Raw genomic sequence first — 23,227 nt, forward strand, 5'->3', positions numbered from 1 at the left:
CAGCTGGAGAGAAACTGGCAGAGAGAAGGTTCACCAGCATAAGGAAAAACAGCATGCTAAGTGTAAGAGGAAAGTGTGAGAGAGAGTATGAAATGGATATCAAGGCGAAGATCGGGGGGCGGGGCGGGCGGAATTAACATTAGGCTTCCATTTTTTGAGAATCTTGGCCTAAGAATCTAGATAACCAGTGTTTGAACAGTTCAGTTAAATGGAGACAGAAACAACACATTCAGTTCCATATCCAATGTAGATTACAAACTGTTCCTAAAATATAGAGATGGGGACATTTTTGGTTTCTTTCAGAAGGCCTTATGAAAGAGGGCATATAATAGGAAGTCAACAATGGATAAGATGAGGTTTCTAACTTCCTTTCTGATCTGTAAGGTACTGACAATGTAAACCTGGATATCATGAATTATGAAAAAATTAAGACTACCAGAGAAACCTGAACTGACATTTCGAGGCTCATAGAAAGAAATTTTGGAGAGCTCAAAAGAGTGATGAGAATTATGATGAATTTGCAAATTAAACAGGAAAATATCTAAGGAAGTGGATAAACAGGAACAGGGTTTCCATTATGGAGAAAGAGTCGGAGCTAACAAGCATGAAATAATTTTATCAACATTATTATTTAGACTTGTGAGCATGATTGGATATTGACTCCCCAAAATGTTGCTGGTAAGATAACTAATCACTATGAAAACAGCCATGTGAAAACAGAGAAGAAAACCTAAGATGAAACAGACAGGCAACAGGGGCACAAAGTCTGAACCAGGCAGAGGCAGCCATTTTGATCAACCACAGGGAAGAGATGTTACATCTGCCAAAAGGATGACTGCCCCATTAGCCACCAGAGGTCATTTGCACCTCAATCAGGGCAGCTTTCACCTATGAACAATAAAATAAACTGCATCAAGCATCCGCTTGATGAGGAAAGTCAGAGGCCATAGCCAACAGAAAAGAATGACATATATGCTATTAAATTCACTCCATGAACAATCTGCATATTTATTGCTTGTCCCCTACCAGGACCAGATGTTCTAAATAACCAATGGAAATGGGGGGAGGGGAGACAACAGATTATATTAATGGGCAAAATGTTTCAAAGATACCATTATTTTAAAAATTATGTACATGCTGTTAAAGCCCCAACTGGTGCAAACCAGTCAGTTAATTGGTGGGCAAAGCACATCTACGCAAGCACTTCCTCCATTACTATCACAACTGGAGCTGCACAAGTAGCAGTGCAATAGGGGAAAATTTTAAGAAAAATGGTAGTGCTGATAAGGTCTTACTTTATAATAACTTTTCTAAGATGTGCCTACCTATCTTAACTCTTGCCAACTATAAGACTAGATATGTTATGCATAATTTTTTGTTTTAATCTGATTGTGTCCATATATTCTTAATACATTTTGTTTTTAACTAGATCATGTGTGTCTTAGATTGTTTAGAGGTAAAGTCACTGCAATATGGTCTAGGAAGGAAGAAAGCCTTATGATCACTTGTGAGAGACAGTTGAGTATCTATCCTGGAGCACCTGCCTGAGGGAATCCCTTAATGTGTCAGTATCTAAAGTATATAGGGGACTGAAAGTTATACACCCCTCCTCATGGGGCAATGCATCAGAGTTAAGCGAAGATTCTCTGCTCCCAAAAGGATCCATCAGGGATGCAAGTAATTCCCCACTGTGACACTGTGCCAGGCTGTCCAAGCATGAGAGTGGGCAGAAGGGCCAACAGAGTGGAGTGTGCACTAAACGGACATTCTTCTCATTCTTAAGCGATTTTATACATCCAAAAACTATTACAAAAGCCCAGCCCCAAAATGTTAATACTGAAAAATATCTATCTTGCATAAAATACTTACAAAAACTAAACATGAATAAATATTCTTACACTGCATATGTTGTGCCATAACCCAGTTGTGGAGCAGCCTGTAGTTTTCTACAGACCCCTTTACCATTTCTACCAACAAGTCGTAAGCAGCAGCCCTTGAAGAATGTGACTTGCATTTTGGCTGTTGTCTATCTTTTAGAGTTGGCAGCAAAAACAGAAGATTGAAGATGTCTCTTAGAAACTCCTGTAAAACAATTCAATCAGTAGGTATATCAGTTTGTACAAATATTAAAAACACTGTTAGATAATTTTATATAGTTTCAAACTTTCTAGGAGGCTTGCTCCATCAGATAAAAACAATCTTAATGTCCTGTAGATAAATTTTGGACTGCAAATTTTGACAGTATCTCCTTTACACCATCCTCTGTATATTATATAACATAGCAAAAAGCAGTCTTCAAATAATTTGAAGAGAAGCATTTTAAATGTGTTACATTACCATGACGTAAAGATAAATACGTCCACCAAAAAAAGTTAAGACAAATTATCTGTAGCTCTAGCATAGCACTGCTATTTGGCATAAGAAACAAGAAAAAAATTAACAAAGACTGCAAAACATCCATAATTGAGTTATATTCAGGTTTAAGTTAGACTTGAAGATTACACATGTTATGTAACATTGACAATCTAACACAACATTATTCCTACAAATCATATTAACATAATAGGTCCTGTATATTATACCAAAAACAACTGTTATAACACTATGAAATTTATACACTTCACAGTTCGGTACAATTATTTTCTTTTTCTTTGTAAATAAATTAAATTATAAAGAAAGAAATACATGCTGATGTTACACATGAAATACACATACCACACAAGTAACGATCAACAGAATTTCTGATATAAAAAGATTGGGTAAAATCCAAGTCAATGACTAAACTTCCATTGACTTTAGTGGGACAGAATTTCACCCAGGTTATTTTAATTTACACTGACAAAACTATCCAGGCACAACTTTAAAAAAAAAAAGTGTCTTTGAAAAGGTCAGTTTCACCCATTACTATTTATCCATAAAAGTCATGTATTATCAGTCTGTGTTTTAATGTTCACATACTAAAATTGATTTTAAGTGTCCCACTGCTGTATATTCAATTTTTTTTAATACGATTTTAAATAATGCTCCATGAACAAATTGAATCCATGTTAAATAAACTAAAAAGAGAGCAAACAATGGATGTTCCAAGTCATGTTGATATTGGGCAACAGATACACAGGTAGTAATTTGTTACCCATATTTGCCACACCAGATCAGTATGACAAAAAATTCGGAAAGGGGGGAGGGTGGGGCGGAAAGTAAGTCTAAACTTATCTCTGTCCTGTTTTAGTCACATTAATTCAACAACAATAAAATTAAAAAAAAAAGACACGTATTACAAGCCCTAGGATTCACATCCCTCTAATAAGATTTTTCAAAAAATGACACCACTTTTCTAAATATATAGTAGGGAGTCATAAGTAGGAGGGAAGGTTGTGTGCAGAAGGTTTAAGTAGCAAGGGAGGAGTGGAGAATTTTTGCAAATAGCAAGAGACAGGTTGAGAGTACTTATTAATGGGAAGGGGGAGAGAGTAGAGGTAAAAAGGCTGACAGCTGGTATGAGACAGGCTGTGTGCACTTATCACAGGATAGTTTGAACAGTTGGCTAATGTGTTAAAAATATACTTCGTAAACCACAAATGCTTGCAGCCAGGAATAAATATTTAGGGAGTGTCTGCACTAGCCTTTACAAATGTGTTACCTGCCTGGCTTTAATTAGCTTCAGGTTAAAAAAAATCTAGTGTAGATATACACTTAGGAAGGAGAGGTGACAAGTAAACACTGTACTGCATTGAACACACTGAGCACTAGTCTACACTACAAAGTTATGTCAACGTAAGTCACCTTGTGTCCACCTATTTGTGCATATGTCTACACTCAAATGTGTCTCCCGCTGATGTAAGCGCCCAGTTACAGCAATGCAATATCATCATCTCCCCAAATGGCTTTGAGCCATGGTCAACCTACTGTGATCAATGCAACCCAAGCGTAGACACTGCAACATACGTCGATCCTAATAGTTCCCCAGCAGTTGTCCCACAATGCCCAACACTGACCACTCTGGTCACGACAGTGAATTCCACCTCCCAGGCATCACAGAGACCTGAAGCCACCCTGCTGCTTTAAAACTCCTGTGTATTTTTGAAATGTCTTTTCCCGAATGCCCAGCTTAGCAAGCACACCTAGCAGCTCTTCCTTGCTGTGTTGCAACTGCCCAACCAGACCTATGGAGAGAAGAGGCTGTGCAGGCACAGCTATGGACCAGTCTTAGAAATGTGGACATTTAAGAAAGATTGCACATGGGATGCCGGCGAAGGGGTATGACAGGGATCAGCAGAACTGCTGAATGAAAGTGAAGGCACTGCAACAGGTATACTCCCAAAGTCAAAGAAACAGGTTCAATCTTTCTTAGGCTTGGCTGGTTATTACAGACGATTTGTACCGCAATACAGCCAAATCGCCGCCCCACTGACAGACCTAACCAAAAAGGAACAACCAAATGCCGTTCAGTGGACCGAAGAGTGTCAGAAGGCCTTTAACCAGCTTAAAGCGACACTCATGTCTGACCCTGTACCAGACTTTGACAAGCCGTTCCTAGTAACCACAGATGCATCTGAGCGTGGTGTGGGAGCAGTTTTAATGCAGGAAGGACCGGATCAAGAATTCCATCCTGTAGTGTTTCTCAGCAAGAAGCTGTCTGAGAGGGAAAGCAACTGGTCAGTCCGTGAAAAAGAATGTTATGCCATTGTCTACGCTCTGGAAAAGCTATGCCCATATGTTTGAGGACGGCGTTTCCACCTGCAAACTGACCATGCTGCGCTAAAGTGGCTTCATACCGCCACAGGAAATAACAAAAAACTTATTCGGTGGAGTTTAGCTCTCCAAGATTTTGATTTCGACATCCAACACATCTCAGGAGCTTCTAACAAAGTGGCTGATGCACTCTCCCGTGGAAGTTTCCCAGAATCAACTGATTAAAATCGTCCTTGAGATGTGGAAAATATTGTTAGTCTTTATATACTTGGTAGTATATTTAGAGGTGCATGTGTCTTATTAACTCTGTTTTTTCCTAGAGCTCCAGGAAGAAATCCCAGCCAGCGTTTCACCCTATCTGTGATTTTGGGGGGGAAGGGGGGGGCGTCATAAATATAAAGGGAAGGGTAAACGCCTTTAAAATCCCTCCTGGCCAAAGGAAAAACCCTTTCACCTGTAAAGGGTTAAGAAGCTAGGATAACCTTGCTGGCACCTGACCACAATGACCAATGAGGAGACAAGATACTTTCAAAGCTGGAGGGGGGAGAAACAAAGGGTCTGGGTCTGTCTGTGTGATGCTTTTGCCAGGGACAGAACAAGAATGCAGTCTTAGAACTTAGTAAGTAATCTAGCTAGATATGTACTCACAAAAGCTTATGCTCAAATAAATTTGTTAGTCTCTAAGGTGCCACAAGTACTCCATTTTTTTTTACATGGCCACAGAGGCCAACAGTTCACCTGGTGACAAGGCACAAACTGCCACTTGTACAGAGAGCTGCATGCCATACTTGTCAGAGATCCCACCAGCACTGACCCTGGATACCTCAGTGGAGGGCGAGATGGAGACCCCTTCAGCTATGCCATAAGCACAGATCTTTTCGAGACTCCACCACAATCTAGCCAGCCAAGCATGGGCAAATCCAATCCAGGGAAAGGAGTCTCGGCGTGTACATGCATTCTCCCTTAAAATTTTTAAATGTGAAGATGGCAGCCAGCTCAACACCAGGCTATCAGGACACAGGTACCTATTGTTAATTGTTTTACTCATATAAAAAGAGGTAGAGGTACAACAAACAGAGAAGAGTTGTTACTGGATTTTCATTTCCCTGTAGGGTTAAGGAGGGGACCAAGTGCAATAGTTTGCTTATGTACAGAGGCTATTCCTTGCATCTTCCTGAGAGATCTTGATGACACTTTCACAGGGGTAACTCTGCAATCCTTTCTCAATGGTTTCTAGGGATGGCTGCCTTATTTCTTCCTCTCAGGTAGGACACTTTTCTATGCCACTTCATGATGACTTCAGCAGGCACCATTGCATTAAAGAGACTAGCAGCATAAGGACCTGGGCAGCGGAGGACGCCATCTGTTTCCGTGCCTTTGTGACCCTCAAGAGTGAAATATCAACTAAAATCACCACTATCTGCAGAAAATAGTGCCAGTAACCAGTGCCATTACCCTGAACTTGTATCCATGGAAACAGGGGCCAAAATTTCATTGTTTTACACACTGAACAGTTCCCTTATTTCCCCCACCCCTCACCCAGGCAAGCCATCTTCACCATGGCTGCGGCTGGAGGGCGGTGCTATGCAGAAGTGCTCCAAAGCTTAAGTGTCAATAAGCATATCTTAATTAAAACTTTTATGAGTAAAAGGGAAGGGAGCTCTGTGTAAGCTCAAAAGCTTGACTCTCCCACCAGCAGAAGTCTGTCCAATAAAAAAATATTATCTCACCCACTTTGTCTCTCTAACACTTGGAGTATGTTTGGCTGAAATGGACTAAAACGGAAACAAATGTTTTCCACCATTCTAATTTTAAAGCGCTATTCTGTTAATTTTTATAAGTTGGCACTGTAATGGTTTTTAATTGCACGTTATTTTTGCACTGTTTTTGGTACACAATCCATTTTTATTTTTTGGAAATAAATTAATCTTTATAACTTCGTCATATCAACCACAGAACGCCTAGCGCTACTCAAAACACAAAACCACAACAGGGCCATGGAACACAGAGATTCAGGAACAAACAGCATAATAATTATAAAAATACAGTAAGCACCATATATTTGATAGGTTCATTAAAAGACAGTCTGATATGCAGAAATGTACATTAAGCACTACAGAATTCCTAACGCCAGTCCCCCCCAGTGTCCAACACAGCACATTACTGTGGCTGACCATTAAATTGCTCTTTCGAGGCCTCCCTCACCCACACAGCTCTGCGCTGAACTGTTCTAATGGCCCTTTGGTCTGGTTGTTCAAAGTCAGCAGACATCACTCCACCCCAGCAGCAACTTTTTCCCCTTTGCTTCACAAATATTATGCAGAACACAGCCAGACAGCTATAACCATTGGGATATTCTTTTCACTGAGATCTGATCTAGTGAGTAAACCCTGACAGCATCCCTTCAATCTACTGAAAGCACAGTCAACTGTCATTCTGCACCTGTTGAGCCAATAGTTAAATCTTTTCTTGGAGCTGTCAAGGTTACCGTATATGGCTTCATGAGCCCTGGGGACCATGAAGTAGGCTGGGTCTTCCAGGACCACTACTGGCATTTCAATGTAGCTAATGGTAATCCCCGATTGGGAAAAAAACTTCTGTGTTTTCAGCTTCTTGAACAGCCCTGTATTTGTAAAGATGTGAGCATTGTGCACCTTCTCTGACTAGCCCACACTGATATCAGTGAATCATCCCCAGTGAGCCATCTGTGTTGCATAACCATAGGAAAAATAGCCCTTTCTGTTGATGTACTCTGTGGCAAGGTGGGCTAAAGTGAAAATAGAGATATGTGCCTTGTATCACCCCACTGCAGTTCAGGAACCCCACAGTTGCAAATCCATCCTCAAAAACCAGCACATTACCTGGAGCAGTGGTTCTCAACCTGTGGCCCAATCAATACACAGTTGTGGCCCATGTGATATTCTCAGGGCCATACAGGTAGTATATATATTGTGTGGATGCGGTTCACATAACACATAGAGAGCTGCATATGCAGCTCACAGTAGTAAATAGGTTGAGAACCACTGGTGCAGATGCTTCCTACATCAATGGTTTTTCTGTCAATGCAGGTAATCCACGTCTCCAAGAGGCAGTAGCTAGGTCAATGGAAGAATCCTTCTGTCTACCTAGCCATGTCTACACCTGGGATTAGGTCGACTTAAATATAGTGCTCACGGCAGGAAATATTTTGTAGCCCTGAGTGATGTAGCTAGGTTGACCTAAGTTTTAGGTGTGGACCAGGACTAAATAGAAGGATCTTGCAAAAGAGACCTTCTCAAGGTTTGTGAGGGACTGAATCCTCTTCTAACTTGGTGGTAAAGCACAGAACACCCACACAGATGTTACACGTCCACTACTACAGTCTATAGACTGTAGTAACAGCAACTAATCTCCAGATATGGGAGGCTTTGGTCAGTGCCTTATTCCATTAAGTCCACTGAGTATGGCGCCTGCTACAGCACTAACAACATTACAAAGATTTCTCCTCAGAAATCTTCTAGTGAGAGAGCCACATCCTGATCTCTGAAAAGTACATTGAGTGAGATCTTCTTTAGGTCAATGTACTTAACCAATGAATATTTAGGGAGTGACTGCACTAGCCTTTACAAATGTGTTACCTGCCTGGCAATTAATGATGTTCAGTATGTTTTCATGCTTCAAAAATCCATTTTAGTAAAAATTCCAGAAGAATTGGAATACCTGGTTTCTTGGAGTTAAATCCTTTTATTTTCGCACCAATAGGAGAGTTTGTCCAAACTCTTGCACAAGCAAAAAGGGTAGAAGGTATGCAGGAGGCTAAGAGAAATATATCACCTTGCCACTCAATAGCCAAGCCATCAGACTCAGGTAGTCTGAATAGGAAAGCCTACATCTCTCACACACTTGAGTACATGAAAGAAGACATTGGGAATTTTTTCTTTTGAGAGGGATGGGGCCAAGGGTGGGAATTTGTGGAGATTTTCAAGAATTCTCAACAGGTGAGGATGACTCTGGCTGCTGAATACTACATCCTGAAGACCACAGTTTTACCATTGCAGAGGAGTTTCTGCAGGAGTCTTGCTGCTGTGTAAAGATGGAGAGCTGTCAGCATATGAGCCACTTCCCACGGAGTAATAAGGGTCTATAGGCCGGGGTAGTAGTGGGATATCTACCCTTTTGTTACTTGCAAATATTGGCCTTTTGCCCACACTATTTTATTGATTCTGCCATGCTGGAAGAGAGGAGGGCAGGAGAGGAGCTTGGCAGGTGCTCCCATTCAAAAAATGACAAAAAATGGTCATGCCTTCACTAGAAAAAAAAGGTACAATTTTTAAATATTTGCTAATGTGTTCAAAATACACTTTTCTTCCTAGTGTAGATATCAGCAGTGTAATCTCCTAGAAGAAGGAAGGCAAAGGAGCAAAAGTACCATTCGCTGCTGCCCCAGAACTTAATTTTTAAAAGATTGGTAATAACAGATAAGGTGGCAGCACTAAACCATCACTTTTTTTGCATGAACAAAGAGAGAGAATCTGAAGTGAAAGTGGAAAAGGAGTGGCCACATTTCAGAATCCTCTGGACAGGACTGAGCTGCCGCCAGTATTTTTCAAAGAGAGAGAGAGAGTCCAAATGTATCACTCTGGAGAAAAGTTTATGATCAAGCAATCCTGCTCCATTATGTTTCATGGTACTTAAAAGGGAAACTGCCCATTTGCTTCGCACCAATACAATGAAATAAATAGACACAGGCTATTTTATAATAGGCAAATCAAATAGTAAATTATAACATTTTAAATAGTTTTTTTAAATTACATTGGTCAAGACTTATTCTCAAATAATCTGTTGGGACCCTGGTCATTAAGCAAAAACAAAATTCTGCTTGAAAAATCATATGTTGTGGCTGCTGCTCTGACCACATTCAGCTCTTCTTCAAATCCCTTTAGTGGCTTCCCCTCACCATACATATATCTCAGGTCCTTTTCTTTAGCTTCAAGGCTCTGCACAATTTTACTCATCTCTCCTTGTTTTCTTTTAGTCCTCTCCTCACTCCTTTGCTTTACCCACACTGCATGACCGTGTCTTCTGTGTCCTCCTTGTTCCCCTCTTCTCTCTGTACTGTCTTCCAAACTGCACTCTATGCCTTGAATTCCCATCCTGATCTGGTTTTCAACTTCTCTTCCTTCAGCTCTCTCCTTAAAACACACTTTTCCCAAGAGGCCTATAAACTCCTGTTTTTTCAAAGTATTGTTAGCAAAATGAAACACACAAAAACCAAAAGCCACATAAATTCATTGTAACAAAATTTGTTCTAATGAGAAGTACTAAATTCAACTGCTTAGTAACTTGTTTTTTTACCTATCCTATCCCCCCATCCTTCAACTATCTGCTGTCTACTTAGAACGTACAATCCTGATGGGACAGATTAATACTCATCTATAACAAAAGTATCACAGATACAAGATTACACTAATAAGAAGAAATACTGTTATTACTGAAAACTAATATTACATTAGGTAATACCCAAGTTAGAAAGAGATTATTATACTTTCAGATAATAAAATTACCAGGCGGCATTTTATGTTTCTAAATTAGAAAAAGGGACTTTGAGCTAGCCAAACAGGATTAAATGAAATCACATATATGGGTCTAATTATTGATTGAAACCTCATCATGGACTTGATCCAAAGCCTAGTGAACTCAATGGAAAGACTCTCACTGATTTCAATGAGCTTTAGATTTGCAGGTCTCATGTTTCATATTTGCCTCTGTAAATCACTCCCATAGTCAGACCAAAAGTTTGAACAAAGCACTGAAGAGTAGAACAAAAGTTGTGTGCAAGAGCTTTGCTTTTTTATTTTAGGAATGGAATTCTCAGCCCCAACAAGCCAAGCTGCTGTGCAAGCTGGCCATGGACACAGGGAAGGATTACAAACACAAGTCCACTACTTCCTCCATAATCACATCTCATTTAGGGATCTACACAACATGTAGGGATGGAAAGAATGGTACAGCATTCTTGTGACAGGTGTCTGTCCATATGTGCAGCTGACTTTCAGCTTTAAGCTACTTTAGGATCTTCTACAGGTGCATGAGATGCCCGAGGATGTGGTCCAGGAAAAACAGGTATCAGTGATTCATACGAACTTGGAAAAAGCTGAGCAGCGCTTAAAATGCTGATGATTAGATAGATAGATAGATAGATAGATAAAGGATCTCCAAGAGACAAGAATTTTGTCCTGAGGTTAAAAATGGCTAGAAAGAAAAGGGAGAGAGAGAGAGAGAGACTCTGTGTGTGTGTGTGTGTGTGTCTGTGTGTGTGTGTGTGTGTGAAATACACACTGCATTACTGTTTTTTAAAATAAAATATCAAATTAGGAAATGTGTTTCCTTCAATCATCATATGACAAGGGAACAGTATTTATGCAACCCCCTACACTGAAGAGAGTAAAACAAAATTTAAAATGAAGCTGTTTACAGTCACAGAAGGTAACTTCAGCTATTTGGTATTTTCCAAGTACTTTATTCTTACCTGTCCTTCCCGGGAAAATTTAAAAGGTGGTTTGTGTTTAATAACACTCGTTGCAAGCCGCAGGAGTCCTGTAAGACCATCATCTTCTATGTTACCATCTTGATGATCAAGGATTTCTCTGCTACAGAAAAAAAAATTAAGCTCAATATGTCCCATTAAGAATACATAAAATACAAACTTTAAAATAAAATTTACAACACCAAATCTTACCTTCGAATGCAGTCAGCGAGGTGTCGTGCTAGAGCATCTAAATCAAGCAGCGTTGTCTGAATTAAAAATAAAGGAAAATGGAATACAAATAAAAAATAATCATACATTTTATACGCTCTTGTTTGATTCACAAATCAAACTAAAAAACCTTAGTTTGCAGCTATGTATACAGTTGAATTGCACTGGATTTTCACATGATAAGGAGAGGTTACTCACTTTATTCAGTACCTTGATTTACTTGAGATGTGTGTTGCTGTGGGTGCTCCACTTTAGCTGAGCATGCACCCTGCGCTTTTGATTGGAGATTTTTGGTAGCAAAGCCTGTCCAACCCATGCATGTGCCCTAAACATCCTTGTGCCCCATACCAAGGTTATATAGGGCTGTGCGGGTGAACTTCTCTCAGTTCCTTCTCTACCATAAAGTCCCACAGAGGAAACTCTAAAGTAGAGGGGAAGGAGGGCAGGTAGTGGAGCAACCACTCCACATTTTGAAGAACTCCACATTTTGAAGAACTCCAGTTACTGCACAAGATAAGTAACCTCTCTTTCTTAGAGTAGTGTCCCTGTGGATGCTCCTCTTCAGGTGACTCCATAGCAGTAACCCCCCTAAGGAGGTGGCAAGTTCAGAACAGTGTCCAGCACTGAAGAAAGAACTGTGATGCCTACTGCAGCATCCGATCTAGGAGCGTGAACTGATGCATAGTGGCTAGAAAAAAATATACACTGAAATCCTCGTTGCAACTTTGCAGATTTCAACAACTGCAACATCCTTGAGGTGGGCTACAGACCAACTGTGATCTAGTAGAATGCGCAGTTACTAGTAGGGGAGGCTGAGTATCAGCGAAACCACAGGAGGCAATAATGCACCCAAAGATCCATTTAGAAAGTCTGTGTGAAGATATTGGCTCCCCCAGACCCATCCACAATAGAAACAAAGAGTCTAGGGGACTTCCTGAATAGCCTACTTCTATTCAAGTAAAAAAGCTAATGCTCTCTTAACATCTAGTGTACAGAAGGTAGCTTCCAGTGTTGTCTGATGGGGTTTAGGGAAAAACTGAAAGGCGAATAGTCTGGCTAATGTGAAAATCAGAAGAAACCTTAGGTCAAAATTTTGGATGTGGTTTTAATGATACCTTCCCCTTAGAGAATACAGTAAATGGAGGGCCTGCCATTAGGGCCCCAATCTCCCCAACCCTTCAAGCAGAAGTGATAGCCACCAAAAAGGCAGCCTTCATAGATAAATGTAACAGAAAGCACATAGCTGGCTAGTGGCTCAAAAGGCTGTTTCATGAGACGGTTAAAACTAGGTTGAGACCTCAAAGCAGAGTTGGATCTCTCATCTGCAGGAAAAGATTCACAAGACCTTTCAGGGATCTCATTGTGATCAGATGGGCAAAAAGTTGAGAAATTGTTATTGCCACTAAGTGAACCTTGATACAACTCATGGAAAGACCCCGATGTCTTCAATTCCAACAGGTAATTAAAGACTGTGGAAAGAAATGACTTGACAGATGAAAGATGGTGGTTACATCAAAGACTGTATCCTCTCCATTTGTGGAGGTTACATGCATCCTGTAGATTCCTTCCTGCTATTTAAAACCACATTTTGTACTGCTAGTGAACATGACTCCTCCTGTCCTGAGAATGATGGAGCGACCAGGCTTGGAACTGCAGAACATTCAGGTCAGGATGAAGCATCTGAAATGGATCCTGAGATAACAGTTGAGAATTGATTGGGAGCCGCCATAGAAGGCAAGAGGTGAGTGTGATGAGGTAAGGAAACCAAACTTGTCTTGGCTAAGTTGATGCAATCAAAGTCACACTGGCTTGGTCCTGCTTGATCTTGTTGAGATCCTTTAAAAGCAATGGAGTGGTCGATATGCATAAAGAAAGATCCCTTGTCCATGTAATAAGAAAGGCATCTCCTAGAGATTGGGAATTGAATCCTCCTCTGAAAGTTCTCCTCTGCAGAATTTGCTGCACTTCATGTTGGCTCCAGTGGCAAATAAGAACCACCTCTGGAAATCCTCCTGCTAGGAATATTTTGTTGAGGACTCGAAAGTCCAACTCCCATTTATAATTTAGGGAAAAAATGTCTGCTGAGGTCATCTGCCAAGATGTTTTGCATATTGGAAGGTAAGAAGCTGAAATGACTATCAGGATGGCTATGCATCAATTCCAAAGCTTTATCACTTTGGTGCAGAACAAGGGTGAACATGCTCCTCCTTGATGACTGATAAAACACATACAAGCTCCATTGCCTTTCATGATCTTAAGTGACTTGTTTTTGATTAGGGGAAGAGTGTAGCACCAAGCTTTTCTGACCTCTCTTAACTCCAGCAGACTGATGTGCAAGCGTCGTTCTTGTTGTGACCATTTGCCTTGGGCTGTGGGAGGACCCACATGTGCTCTCCATCCCAAGAGGGAAATGTACAATGTTATCCAGACCATAGGGGGACTCTGGAGGAATGAGATTCCTGCACAAACCTTTAGGAAGGATTCTTCCACCATGTGAGCGGCTCAAGGACCCAGCTGGGTACAGGAATCTCCTTGTTCAGACTGCGTTTGTTGGGTATGCAAACTGTCCTGAGCCACACCTGGAGACATCAGAGATGTAACTTGGAGTTTTGTGTTAAAAAAAAACCACAAACTGTCATAAGCACCAGCAGTTGCAGACAAGTCCTGACTGGAACTTGTGGACTGAGCTGTGTTCTTTGGATAAGGTTTTTCAGAGCGGAGGTTTGTCAGGAGGGAGATAAGCCCTGTCCATCACCGAATCCAAAAACGCTCCTATAATAAAGATTGGGGTCAAGGTTGATTTCTCATTTATTTGTAGACCTAAAGTATGGAACAGTGAAGTTGTTGTTGAACTGCTAACTGCACCTCCTAATATCAGCCGCATTTGAGGAGCCGCTCATCAAGGTAGGGAAACACTGTTTTCCAAGACAGTGGTGGTGGGCAGCTATGACCCCCATGATTCTTGAGAAAAACCCGTGGGGCAGAAGGAAGACTGAAGAATAGGACCCGGTACTGGTAGTGATTGTGACTGAATGTGAAATGGATGAATTGCTATGTGGAAGTAGGCATGTTTGAGGACAAGAGTTGAAAACCAGTCCCTGGACTCTAGGGAGGGAATTATAGCTGCCAGGGACATTGACTGCATTGCACCTTTAAGCAGGGAGGGGAGGGAGGAGCAGTTGTCCAGCTTGCTGGGGGGGGGGGGGAGGAATAGCGCTTTATGCCAGGAGTGGAGGAGCGAGGCTCAGAAGCTGCTGCAAAAGGGGGAGTGGGTCAGTGTGGCAATGCTGACTCATCTTCAGGGACCGGAAGGGCTGGGAAGTTCAAAACAGGAGAGAAGCCCCTTTTCCCTGGATCAGGCAGAGCTGCACCCATCCTCCTTCCCCTTGAGGTGGCAAAAATACCAGGTTTAGCCGGGACTTGCTGTGGGCTTCATGCTAGCCGCTCCTTTATAGGGGGGCTGGGAAGGATTTTTTTCCTCACTACCAGATTTGGCTTATGTGGAATGGGAGGGGGTTTTCGCTTTCCCCACAACAGTTTCAGGGAGGGTTCTGTTATAGGAGTAGGGAGGGGAGTTAGGCTAAGATGTCACAACTCATTATGTAAGTCTGGGGCAGATGTCCAGTGCAGGTACTCCATAGGGAAAATATACAGGGACTGGATAAATGACTTAGTAAAGGACTTAAAAAGGAGATGCTGGTTAAAGGAGTGAAAGGTGGGGAGAGAGGGTTTGGGGCTTCTATGACTGTTATGGCAGAAAGCCAACCCCCCTTTTCTTATAGTCCACCTTAACCCTTGTTCGGGGGTGGGGGTGGGTGGTAAGGTCCCAGCAATGGGTTGGCTAGGGGACCTGGATGGAAAAAGAGGGAGGCTGGCAGAAGTCCCCATGGATAGATATTGAATGAAAATGGAGATATCTGCCCTGTACACTTTTATCTGTCAGGCAGTCCCAGACATCTAATAATAAAGTTGCAGCCTGATTAAAACCATATCAAGTGTCTCCTTCCCTTCTTTTGGTATAGCTGGACAATGTCCTGATTTTCAGATGTCTAACATACTTGTTCAATTGTCTGAAATCTAGTAAAGGCCTCCAACACCCATTTTTCTTCGGTATCAGAAAATATCTTGAATAGAACTCTTTGCCTCTGTGTTGAGCTGGAACTGGTCCTATGGTCCCTAGACTTAGGAGCACTGTGATCTCCTGTCTCAGTAATTGATTGTGAGAAGGTCCCTGAAGAGGGACAGGGAAGGGAGGTTGGAGGGCAGATAAACTAGATAGTCTAACCCAATGTAATGGTCTCCAATACGCATTTGTCCAATGTCATAGCCTCGCATGCTTGCTCCCATACAGCCAAGAAACTCTATTAGGTGACATGCTTCATTAGGTCCTTGAACTGCCAAAAGTCATCAGCTAAAGATGGGAGTGGTGCAGGGCCAGCTCTAGTCACCAACAAAACAAGTAGGTGCTTGGGGCAGCACATTTCTAGGGGCGACATTCCAGCGCTGGCTATGCCGCCCCTAGAAATGTGCCCCTGCCACCCCAGTTCGCCTCCGCTCTGCCTCCTCCCCTGAGCGCGCCACAGCCACTCCGTGTCTCCCCCTCCCTCCCAGACTTGCCACGTACAAAACACCTGTTTCATGCGGCAAGCCTGGGAAGGAGGGAGAAGCCAAACGGCAGCTCCGGGGAGGCGGCGGTGATGGAGCGGGGGTGAGCTGGGGCAGGGAGTGATTCCTCTACCCCCCCCGCCCCGTTAGTTCCTGCGCTCCCCCTCCTACCCTCGATCACCTCCGCTCTGCCTGCTCCCCTGAACGTGCTGCCTCTCTCTCGCCTGGGGGAGGCAGAATCGGAGTGGCGGTGTGTTCAGGGGAGCAGGCGGAGAGGAGGTGAGCTAGGGCGGGTGGTTGCGGGGGGACCCGCAGGAAGCAAGGGGGGGAGAAATGCAGCATGCCTGGGGGAGGAGGCGGGGCCGGGGATTTGGGCAAGAGTTTGGGAAGGGGCGGAGCCGGGGTGGAGCTGGGGGGCACAAAAAAAAGCGGGGACAGCCAAAAATTTTTTTGCTTGGGGTGGCAAAAATCCTAGAGCTGGTCCTGCAGTGGTGGCATTGCTATCTTATAAGATGATGAGGAAGCAATATTTGTAAGTGGGGTCAGTTCCGTTTCTGTCCTTGCCTCTTGCTCCTCAAAGGTGCCCTCTGCTGATCCAGAGTGGAAGGAGAGATGGACAGTACCAGAGAATGAGGTCTTCTATGTTCCTAATGAGACTGAATCAGGGCCCCTCTAAATTGCTGGAAGTACATTGCCCAGGGGTCTCAATAAGGCCAATGAGGAGGATCATAAGTAAGGCTACAATTTAGTCACTGAGGTCATGGAAGTCACGGAATCCATGACTTCCAATGACCTCCGTGATTTCAGCTGTCGGGAGCTGCAGGGTCTCCTGCCACCGGCAGGGGCCAGGAACTGCAAGGTATCCCCGCTGCCGTTAGTGGCCCCCACATCTCCTGGCCGTTGTGGGCAGTGGGGTACCCCACAGCTCCCGCCTCCCAGAGGTGGCAGAGAACCTCTGAGCTTATGTGCGACAGTGAGGGGACACTGGCCACTGGGGGAACCCGAGAGCTTGGCCGCCAGGGGCAGCAGGGGAGAGGAATCCCTGAAATCCCAGGTGGCGGTGGCAGGGGAACCTCTAAGCTCCCGGTCGTAGTGGACCCCTGGAACTGCAGGCGGCAGGGGTACCTCACAGCTCCCAGCCCTGCAGGTAGTGGGAGAACCCCTGAGTGTCCCGTCACCACAGGCCCCCCAAGTTGCGTGTAGTGGGGGTACCCCGTAGCTCCTGGCTGATACAGGAGTACCCTACAGCTCCCAGCCCCCACGGACAGCTGCAGGCAGCTCCTCAACCCTGCACAGCTGCCTCACTTTGGACATATGGGGACCACAGAGCCTCATTTTGTCCCATTTTGTTCTTTTTTGCCTGTGACCTTTCCGTGACTTTTACTAAAAATATCCATGACAAAATCTTAGCTTTAATCATAAGGCATAGGGAAAGGTATAGATCACTGGTCATCCCAAGTGTTAACAGGCAGGGACCTTTTTGCATCTGCAGAGGGGAATAATGTCTCCTGGAGTAAACTGAACGGACCTGAAGAGAAAGTCTTGCTCCACTGTAGGTGTATCTGCGCCCCTGTGCCTCTAATCAGAGATTTTAGGTAGCAGTGTCGTTCGGCCCACATATGCGCTCTCCCTCCCTCATGGTGTGCCTTGAGATTACCTAGCACTAAATGGGGGTGAATCACCCCCATTTCCTTCTCTACTGCAGAGTCGCATCTTGAGAACTCTAAAGTAGAGAGGAGGAGGACGGGTTGTGGAGTACCCATAGGAACACATATCTCAAAGAACCATCCTTACTGTACAAGGTGAGTAACTTCCTCCTCTTCAAGCAGCGTCTCTATGAGTGTTCCACTGTAGGAAACTTCACAGCTACATCCCCCATTGGGGGCTGGAACTTCATAGTGGAGTCTGTTATTGCAGAGAGCTCAGTGAAGCTGAAGATGGCATTGGAGGCTGAGGCTCCAGTGATTACATAATGTTCCATGAAAGTATGGGCAGAGAAGCCCAAGTCGGCGCTCTGCAAATTTCCGAGATAGGGATATCTTTAAGGAATGTGACTGAAGTAGAGATCGACCATGTGGAGTGCGTATGGATTCTGGATGGAAGGGACAGGTTGCACCTTTGGTAAGAGTGATGAATGCAATAAGAGACCGATTTGGATAATCTTGGAGCCGATATTGAGGAGCCTTTGGATCTTTCCACTAAGGAGAGGAAGAGCTTAGGAGACTTTCTGAAGTCCTTAGTCCTGTCTAAGTAAAATGTTTAACATCTCATGTAAAAAATCGCCTCCCTGCTGTCACAATGTGTGCTCAGGAAAAAAAATGGAGGATGGATTTATTGATTCAAATGAAAGGCAGAGGCCACTTTAGGGAGAAAGCTGAGATGCGATCTCACTATTACTCTGTAATAAGTAAGTCTTTTAAAAACACAATGAAGGGCGGGTGTGCCATCAGGGCTGCTATTTTTCCTACGCTTCTAGCTGAGGTGATGGCAATCAAAAATGTTGTCTTCATGGACAGGTGTAAGAGTTTGCTTGGACCAGTTCTATTGCCGGTAGGCATAACAGATGATCTAAGCAGGTTCTCGTGAGAAAGGTCCCTGAAGAGGGACAGGGAAGGAGGAATGGAGGGAGAATGTGAACTGAATGGTGTGGTTCCGCTCCAAAATAATCTCCAAGACCAATCTGTTAAAGGTTATATTCTCCCAGTTGCTGTAAAACTCAGGCAATTTCAGAAGGGCAGGTGTGTAGATGGCAGTGGATGTTGAAAGACATGGTTGTTTGGGTCCTCAATCAACCTATCAAAAAAGTGCTTACAAGAGGCAGTCTGAGAGTTCATGGATTTTGATGCTGACAGCTCCAGCTTTTGTACCCTGGGCCTCTTCTGCTGTGGCTCATAATAGCATTGTGATGGTGGGTATTGGGAAGTGATCTGTTTAGCAGTTGAGAGCCATATTGCTTCTCTTTTGTTCCACAGTATAGATTCCCAGGGAGCACAACATGGCACGGGAATCCTTCAGGGTGTGGAGAGAGGCATAGAGGGTTTTTCAGCAAACAGCTTGGGCCCTTCAAACAGGAGATCCTCAGCTTTTGTATGCACCTCTTTGGGCAACCCTGAAAGGTGTAACCAGGAAGCCTGCCTCATTACCACAACCATGGAGACCAAACAGGCTGCTGTATCTGCTGTGTCCAATGCTGTCTGTAGTGCAGTTCTGGCAACTAACTGGCCCTTGCTGACAATGGCCTGAAACTGCTCCTTTTGCACCTCTGGTAAATGTAGAGAGAATGCCCTGAGTTTCCCATAATTCATAAAATCATATTTGGCCATGACAGCTTGATAATTCGTGACCCTGAACTGTAATGTCACTGTCTAATATGTCTTCCTCCCAAAGAGAGCCATCTTTTCCAATCTCAATAGTATGGGTTACTATTACTATGATGTTGTTTGCCCCATGTATTGACCAAGTCTATTTCAATCAAGTTGAGCTGAGGGTGTTGAAAGAAGTAGTCTGCCTCTTTGGGAGGGATGCAATATTTCTTGTCAGCTCTCTTGCACATCAGTGCAATGGAGGGTGGTGTCTGTCAGATGACTTTGGCCAGATCTAGAATCGCCTTGTTAATGGGGGGCGCGATTTTGGATGAGGAGGAAGCATGTAGATGATCCACCAGCTTGTGATGAGTATCTGCCACCTGCTGTAGTGGAATTTGCAGCTCATCCACCACCCTCTTAGTATAGATCAGAAGGTTACTCACCTTGTGCAGTAACTGAGGTTCTTTAAGATGGCTGTCCCTGTGGCTGCTCCACTTTGGGTGTCTTGGTGCCCTGCGCTTGTAATTGGATATTTGTGATAGCAGTGTCCGGTTGGGCCACACACACGCAGTACCCGTTTCATGCCGCTCTGAGCAGTTACATAGCAGTGTGCAGCCAACCACTCCCAAGTTCCTTCTCTACCTCAGAGAATCAATGTGAAACTCCAAAGTAGAGGGGAGAAGAGAGAGTAGTGGAACACCCACAGGGACAACCAACTTGAAAAACCTCAGTTACTGCACAAGATGAGTAAGCTCTTCTTCAAGGAGTGTCCCTGTGGGTGCTCCACAGTAGGTGACTGTTGAGCAGTGCCCCTCAGTGGAGGGGAGGGGTTTGGAGTTGATCTATTGACTGTGGAAAACACTAAGTCCAAACTGAGCAGCTGCTGCTGATTGTTGTTCTAAAGCATAGTGTTTAGTGAAAGTATAGGCTGATGCCCAGATAGCTGCTCTACAAATGTCAGTGATAGGTACATTACTGAGAAAGGCCACTGATGTTGCTAACGCTCTGGAGGAGTGTGTGCAAACTCCCAGTGGAGGTTGCAGATTGTTGTTTTGGCAGCCCAAATGGATACATCCATATATCCATTTGGGTAGTCTTTGTTTTGAGATGGTTTGGCCCCTCAAGCATTCTGTTATAGAAAAGAATAGTCTAGGTGATTTTCTGAATGTTTTTGTTCTTTCTATATAGCAAGCTAATGCTATAAGAAGTGTAGCATATGGAGTGAGGCCTCCCTCTCATTAGCATGTGGCTTCAGGAAAAATATAGGTAAGTAGATGAGTTGATTTAAATGAAAAGGGGAGGTGACCTTGGGTATGAATTTAGGATGTGGCCGTAGGATTACTTTATCCTTAAAGAATGTTGCAGAAGGTGGGTGTGCCATTAGGGCACCTAATTCTCCCACCCGTCTTGCGGACATGATGGCAATGAGGAAAGTGCATTGGTAAGTGCAACAAAGAGCAAGTTGCAAGGGATTTGAGCAGTTTTTCCATGAGATGGCGTAGAACAAGGTCCTACATGGGTGTAGGGTTTCTTAGTCTAGGTGATTTTCTGAATGTTTTTGTTCTTTCTATATAGCAAGCTAATGCTATAAGAAGTGTAGCATATGGAGTGAGGCCTCCCTCTCATTAGCATGTGGCTTCAGGAAAAATATAGGTAAGTAGATGAGTTGATTTAAATGAAAAGGGGAGGTGACCTTGGGTATGAATTTAGGATGTGGAATAAGTCTTTTCTTTGCCTTTAAGGAAGCGTTTAATCTTCAAGTGAGCAAATATAGTGACTCTGTCCACCTTGTCGTGGAAGGAGATCATGGCAGCCAAGTGTACTTTGATGGAGCTTGTGGATCGCCTCAATTTTTTAAGTCCCAATATATAGTTGAAATTCTCAGTAGGGGGGCCAACTATGGACAGATCTATCTGTCCTGGCACCAGGTACAGAATTGTTTCCAGTTATGCATATATGTCTTTCTTCTGCATAGTCTCCGATTGTTCAGTAATATATCTTTCACTTCCTCAGAACAGTCCTTCTTGACCCTTGTCAGCCATGGAATAAACAGGCCTTGAGGTGGAGGACCATGACGTTGGGGTGACGGACACGTCCTGCAACTTGTGATAGAAGGTGAGACACTAAGGGAAGGGTTTGAGGGAATTTCACTGCCATCTGGTGCAGATATGGGAACGACGTTTGTTTGGGCCATGTGGGTGCAATGAGAATGACCTCAGATTTGTCCGGCGTGATCTTGTGAATGACTCTGCTTAGGATTGGAGTCAGGAAAAATGCATACATCAGTGGCACCTTCCACTTTAGGAGGACAGCGTCACCTAGAGAGTGGTGTCACAATCTGGCCTGGGAGCAATATTGTGGACACTTGGAGTTCTGAGCTGTTGCAAATAGATATATGGTGGGGAACCCCCATAGTTTGAATATGGATTTGAGAATTCCGGGATCCATCTCCCACTCATGGGTTTGTGAAAAATCCCTGCTTAGTATGTTCACTGCTGTATTCTGACATCCTGGCAGATAGGATGCTGATATCTCTATGCTGTTGGTGATGCACAAATTCCAAAGGCATATTGCCTCCATACACAGGGAGTATAATCATGCTCCCTCTTGGCGATTTATGTAGAACGTGCATGCTATATTGTCCGTGAGGATCTTGATGATATTGTTCTTGATTAGAGGAAGAAAGCGCTTGCATACATTTCAGACTGCTCTTTGCTCCAGTAAGTCTATGTGCAGGTTTGGACTCTATTGGAGACCAGAGGCCTTGGATCATATTGTTGTATAGATGTGCCCCCAACCTACTAGGGAAGCGTCTATTGTGATTGTCCTGGTTGGAGCTTTTTGTTGGAAAGGAACTCCTGAGCAGACGTTCTGTGGTTGTGTCCACCATATTAGCAAGTCTTTTACCCAGCGTGGCATTGTGAGGTGTCTGTTGAGAGGATGTCTGTGCTGTATATACACTGTTTGAAACCAGGCCTGAAAGCATCTCATGTGGAGCCTGGCATGTTGTACAACAAAAGTTGTTGCCGACATATGCCCCAGGAGTTGTAAGCATGTTCTGGCGGATGTGTGTGGGCTGTCCATCACCGTTGAAACAATGTGAGACAATTGAGGTAGGCTCCTGTGAATTCCAAGTTTTGGACAGGAACGAGTGTGGACTTTTATACATTTATTTGCAATCCTAGGTCCATGAACAGCGTTATTGTACTCTGTGTGGCGTTTATTCCTTTTTGCTGTGTTGGTGCCCTTATCAGACAGTCGTCTAAGTATGGAAATATCACTCGTCTGTGGAGATGAGCTGCAATGGCAGTGAGAAGCTTGGAAAAAACTCTTGGGGCCGTGGAAAGACCAAAGGGTTGTACTCTGTATTGGAAATGCTGTTTCCCTAGGGTGAACGTTGTGTTCTCATGAATTTGTTGAGTTTTCGTAAATCCAGGATGGGTCTCCACCTATCAGTCTTTTTCTGAGTGAGAAAGTAATGGGAATAAAAACCTCTCCCCCTGTGTTGTGATGGTACAGGTTCCACAGCACCCAATTGTACAAGGTGGTTTATTTCCTGTTGTAACAGGTGTTCATAAGAAGGGTCCTTGAAGAGGGATGGAGAAGGGGAGTGGGTAAATGGGATAGAAATAAAGGGGATGAAGTAGCCCTTCTGGATAATCTCTAAAACCCATTTGTCTGTCGTGATGGTGTTCCAGACTGGGTAGTATGGTGACAGATGGTCTCCGAATGGGCAAGGGTTTCTGGTTCTAGAATCAGAGACTGTGGAGGTTTCATGCCCTCGACCACATCTTCAAAATTATTGTCTGGAGGTTGATGGTTGAGATGTCACAGGTTGAACTTGGTTCTGTCGACATCTGTTCTGTTTTAGTTTATGCCGTTGGTCGTA

At 43.6% G+C, this 23,227-nt stretch overlaps 1 protein-coding gene across 7 annotated transcripts in view; it reads right to left on the minus strand.

The window, feature by feature from the left end:
* The window catches only part of USP34 (ubiquitin specific peptidase 34), a 267,844-nt gene that overhangs the window by 82,931 nt on the left and 161,686 nt on the right, over positions 1-23,227 (minus strand). For 6 of the 7 annotated variants that reach the window (XM_043511969.1, XM_043511968.1, XM_043511970.1 and 3 more), the window contains 3 exons: positions 11,411-11,466; positions 11,201-11,321; positions 1,899-2,082 (listed from right to left, as the gene is read on the minus strand). In XM_043511969.1, coding sequence (XP_043367904.1) covers positions 1,899-2,082; positions 11,201-11,321; positions 11,411-11,466 — 361 coding nt within the window. The remainder of the gene's footprint in view (positions 1-1,898; positions 2,083-11,200; positions 11,322-11,410; positions 11,467-23,227) is intronic. The other variant, XM_043511967.1, reaches the window with a different exon arrangement.

The sequence above is a fragment of the Dermochelys coriacea genome, chromosome 3 (genome assembly GCF_009764565.3).
Source record: "Dermochelys coriacea isolate rDerCor1 chromosome 3, rDerCor1.pri.v4, whole genome shotgun sequence".
In the NCBI taxonomy this organism is placed as follows: Eukaryota; Metazoa; Chordata; order Testudines; family Dermochelyidae; genus Dermochelys; species Dermochelys coriacea.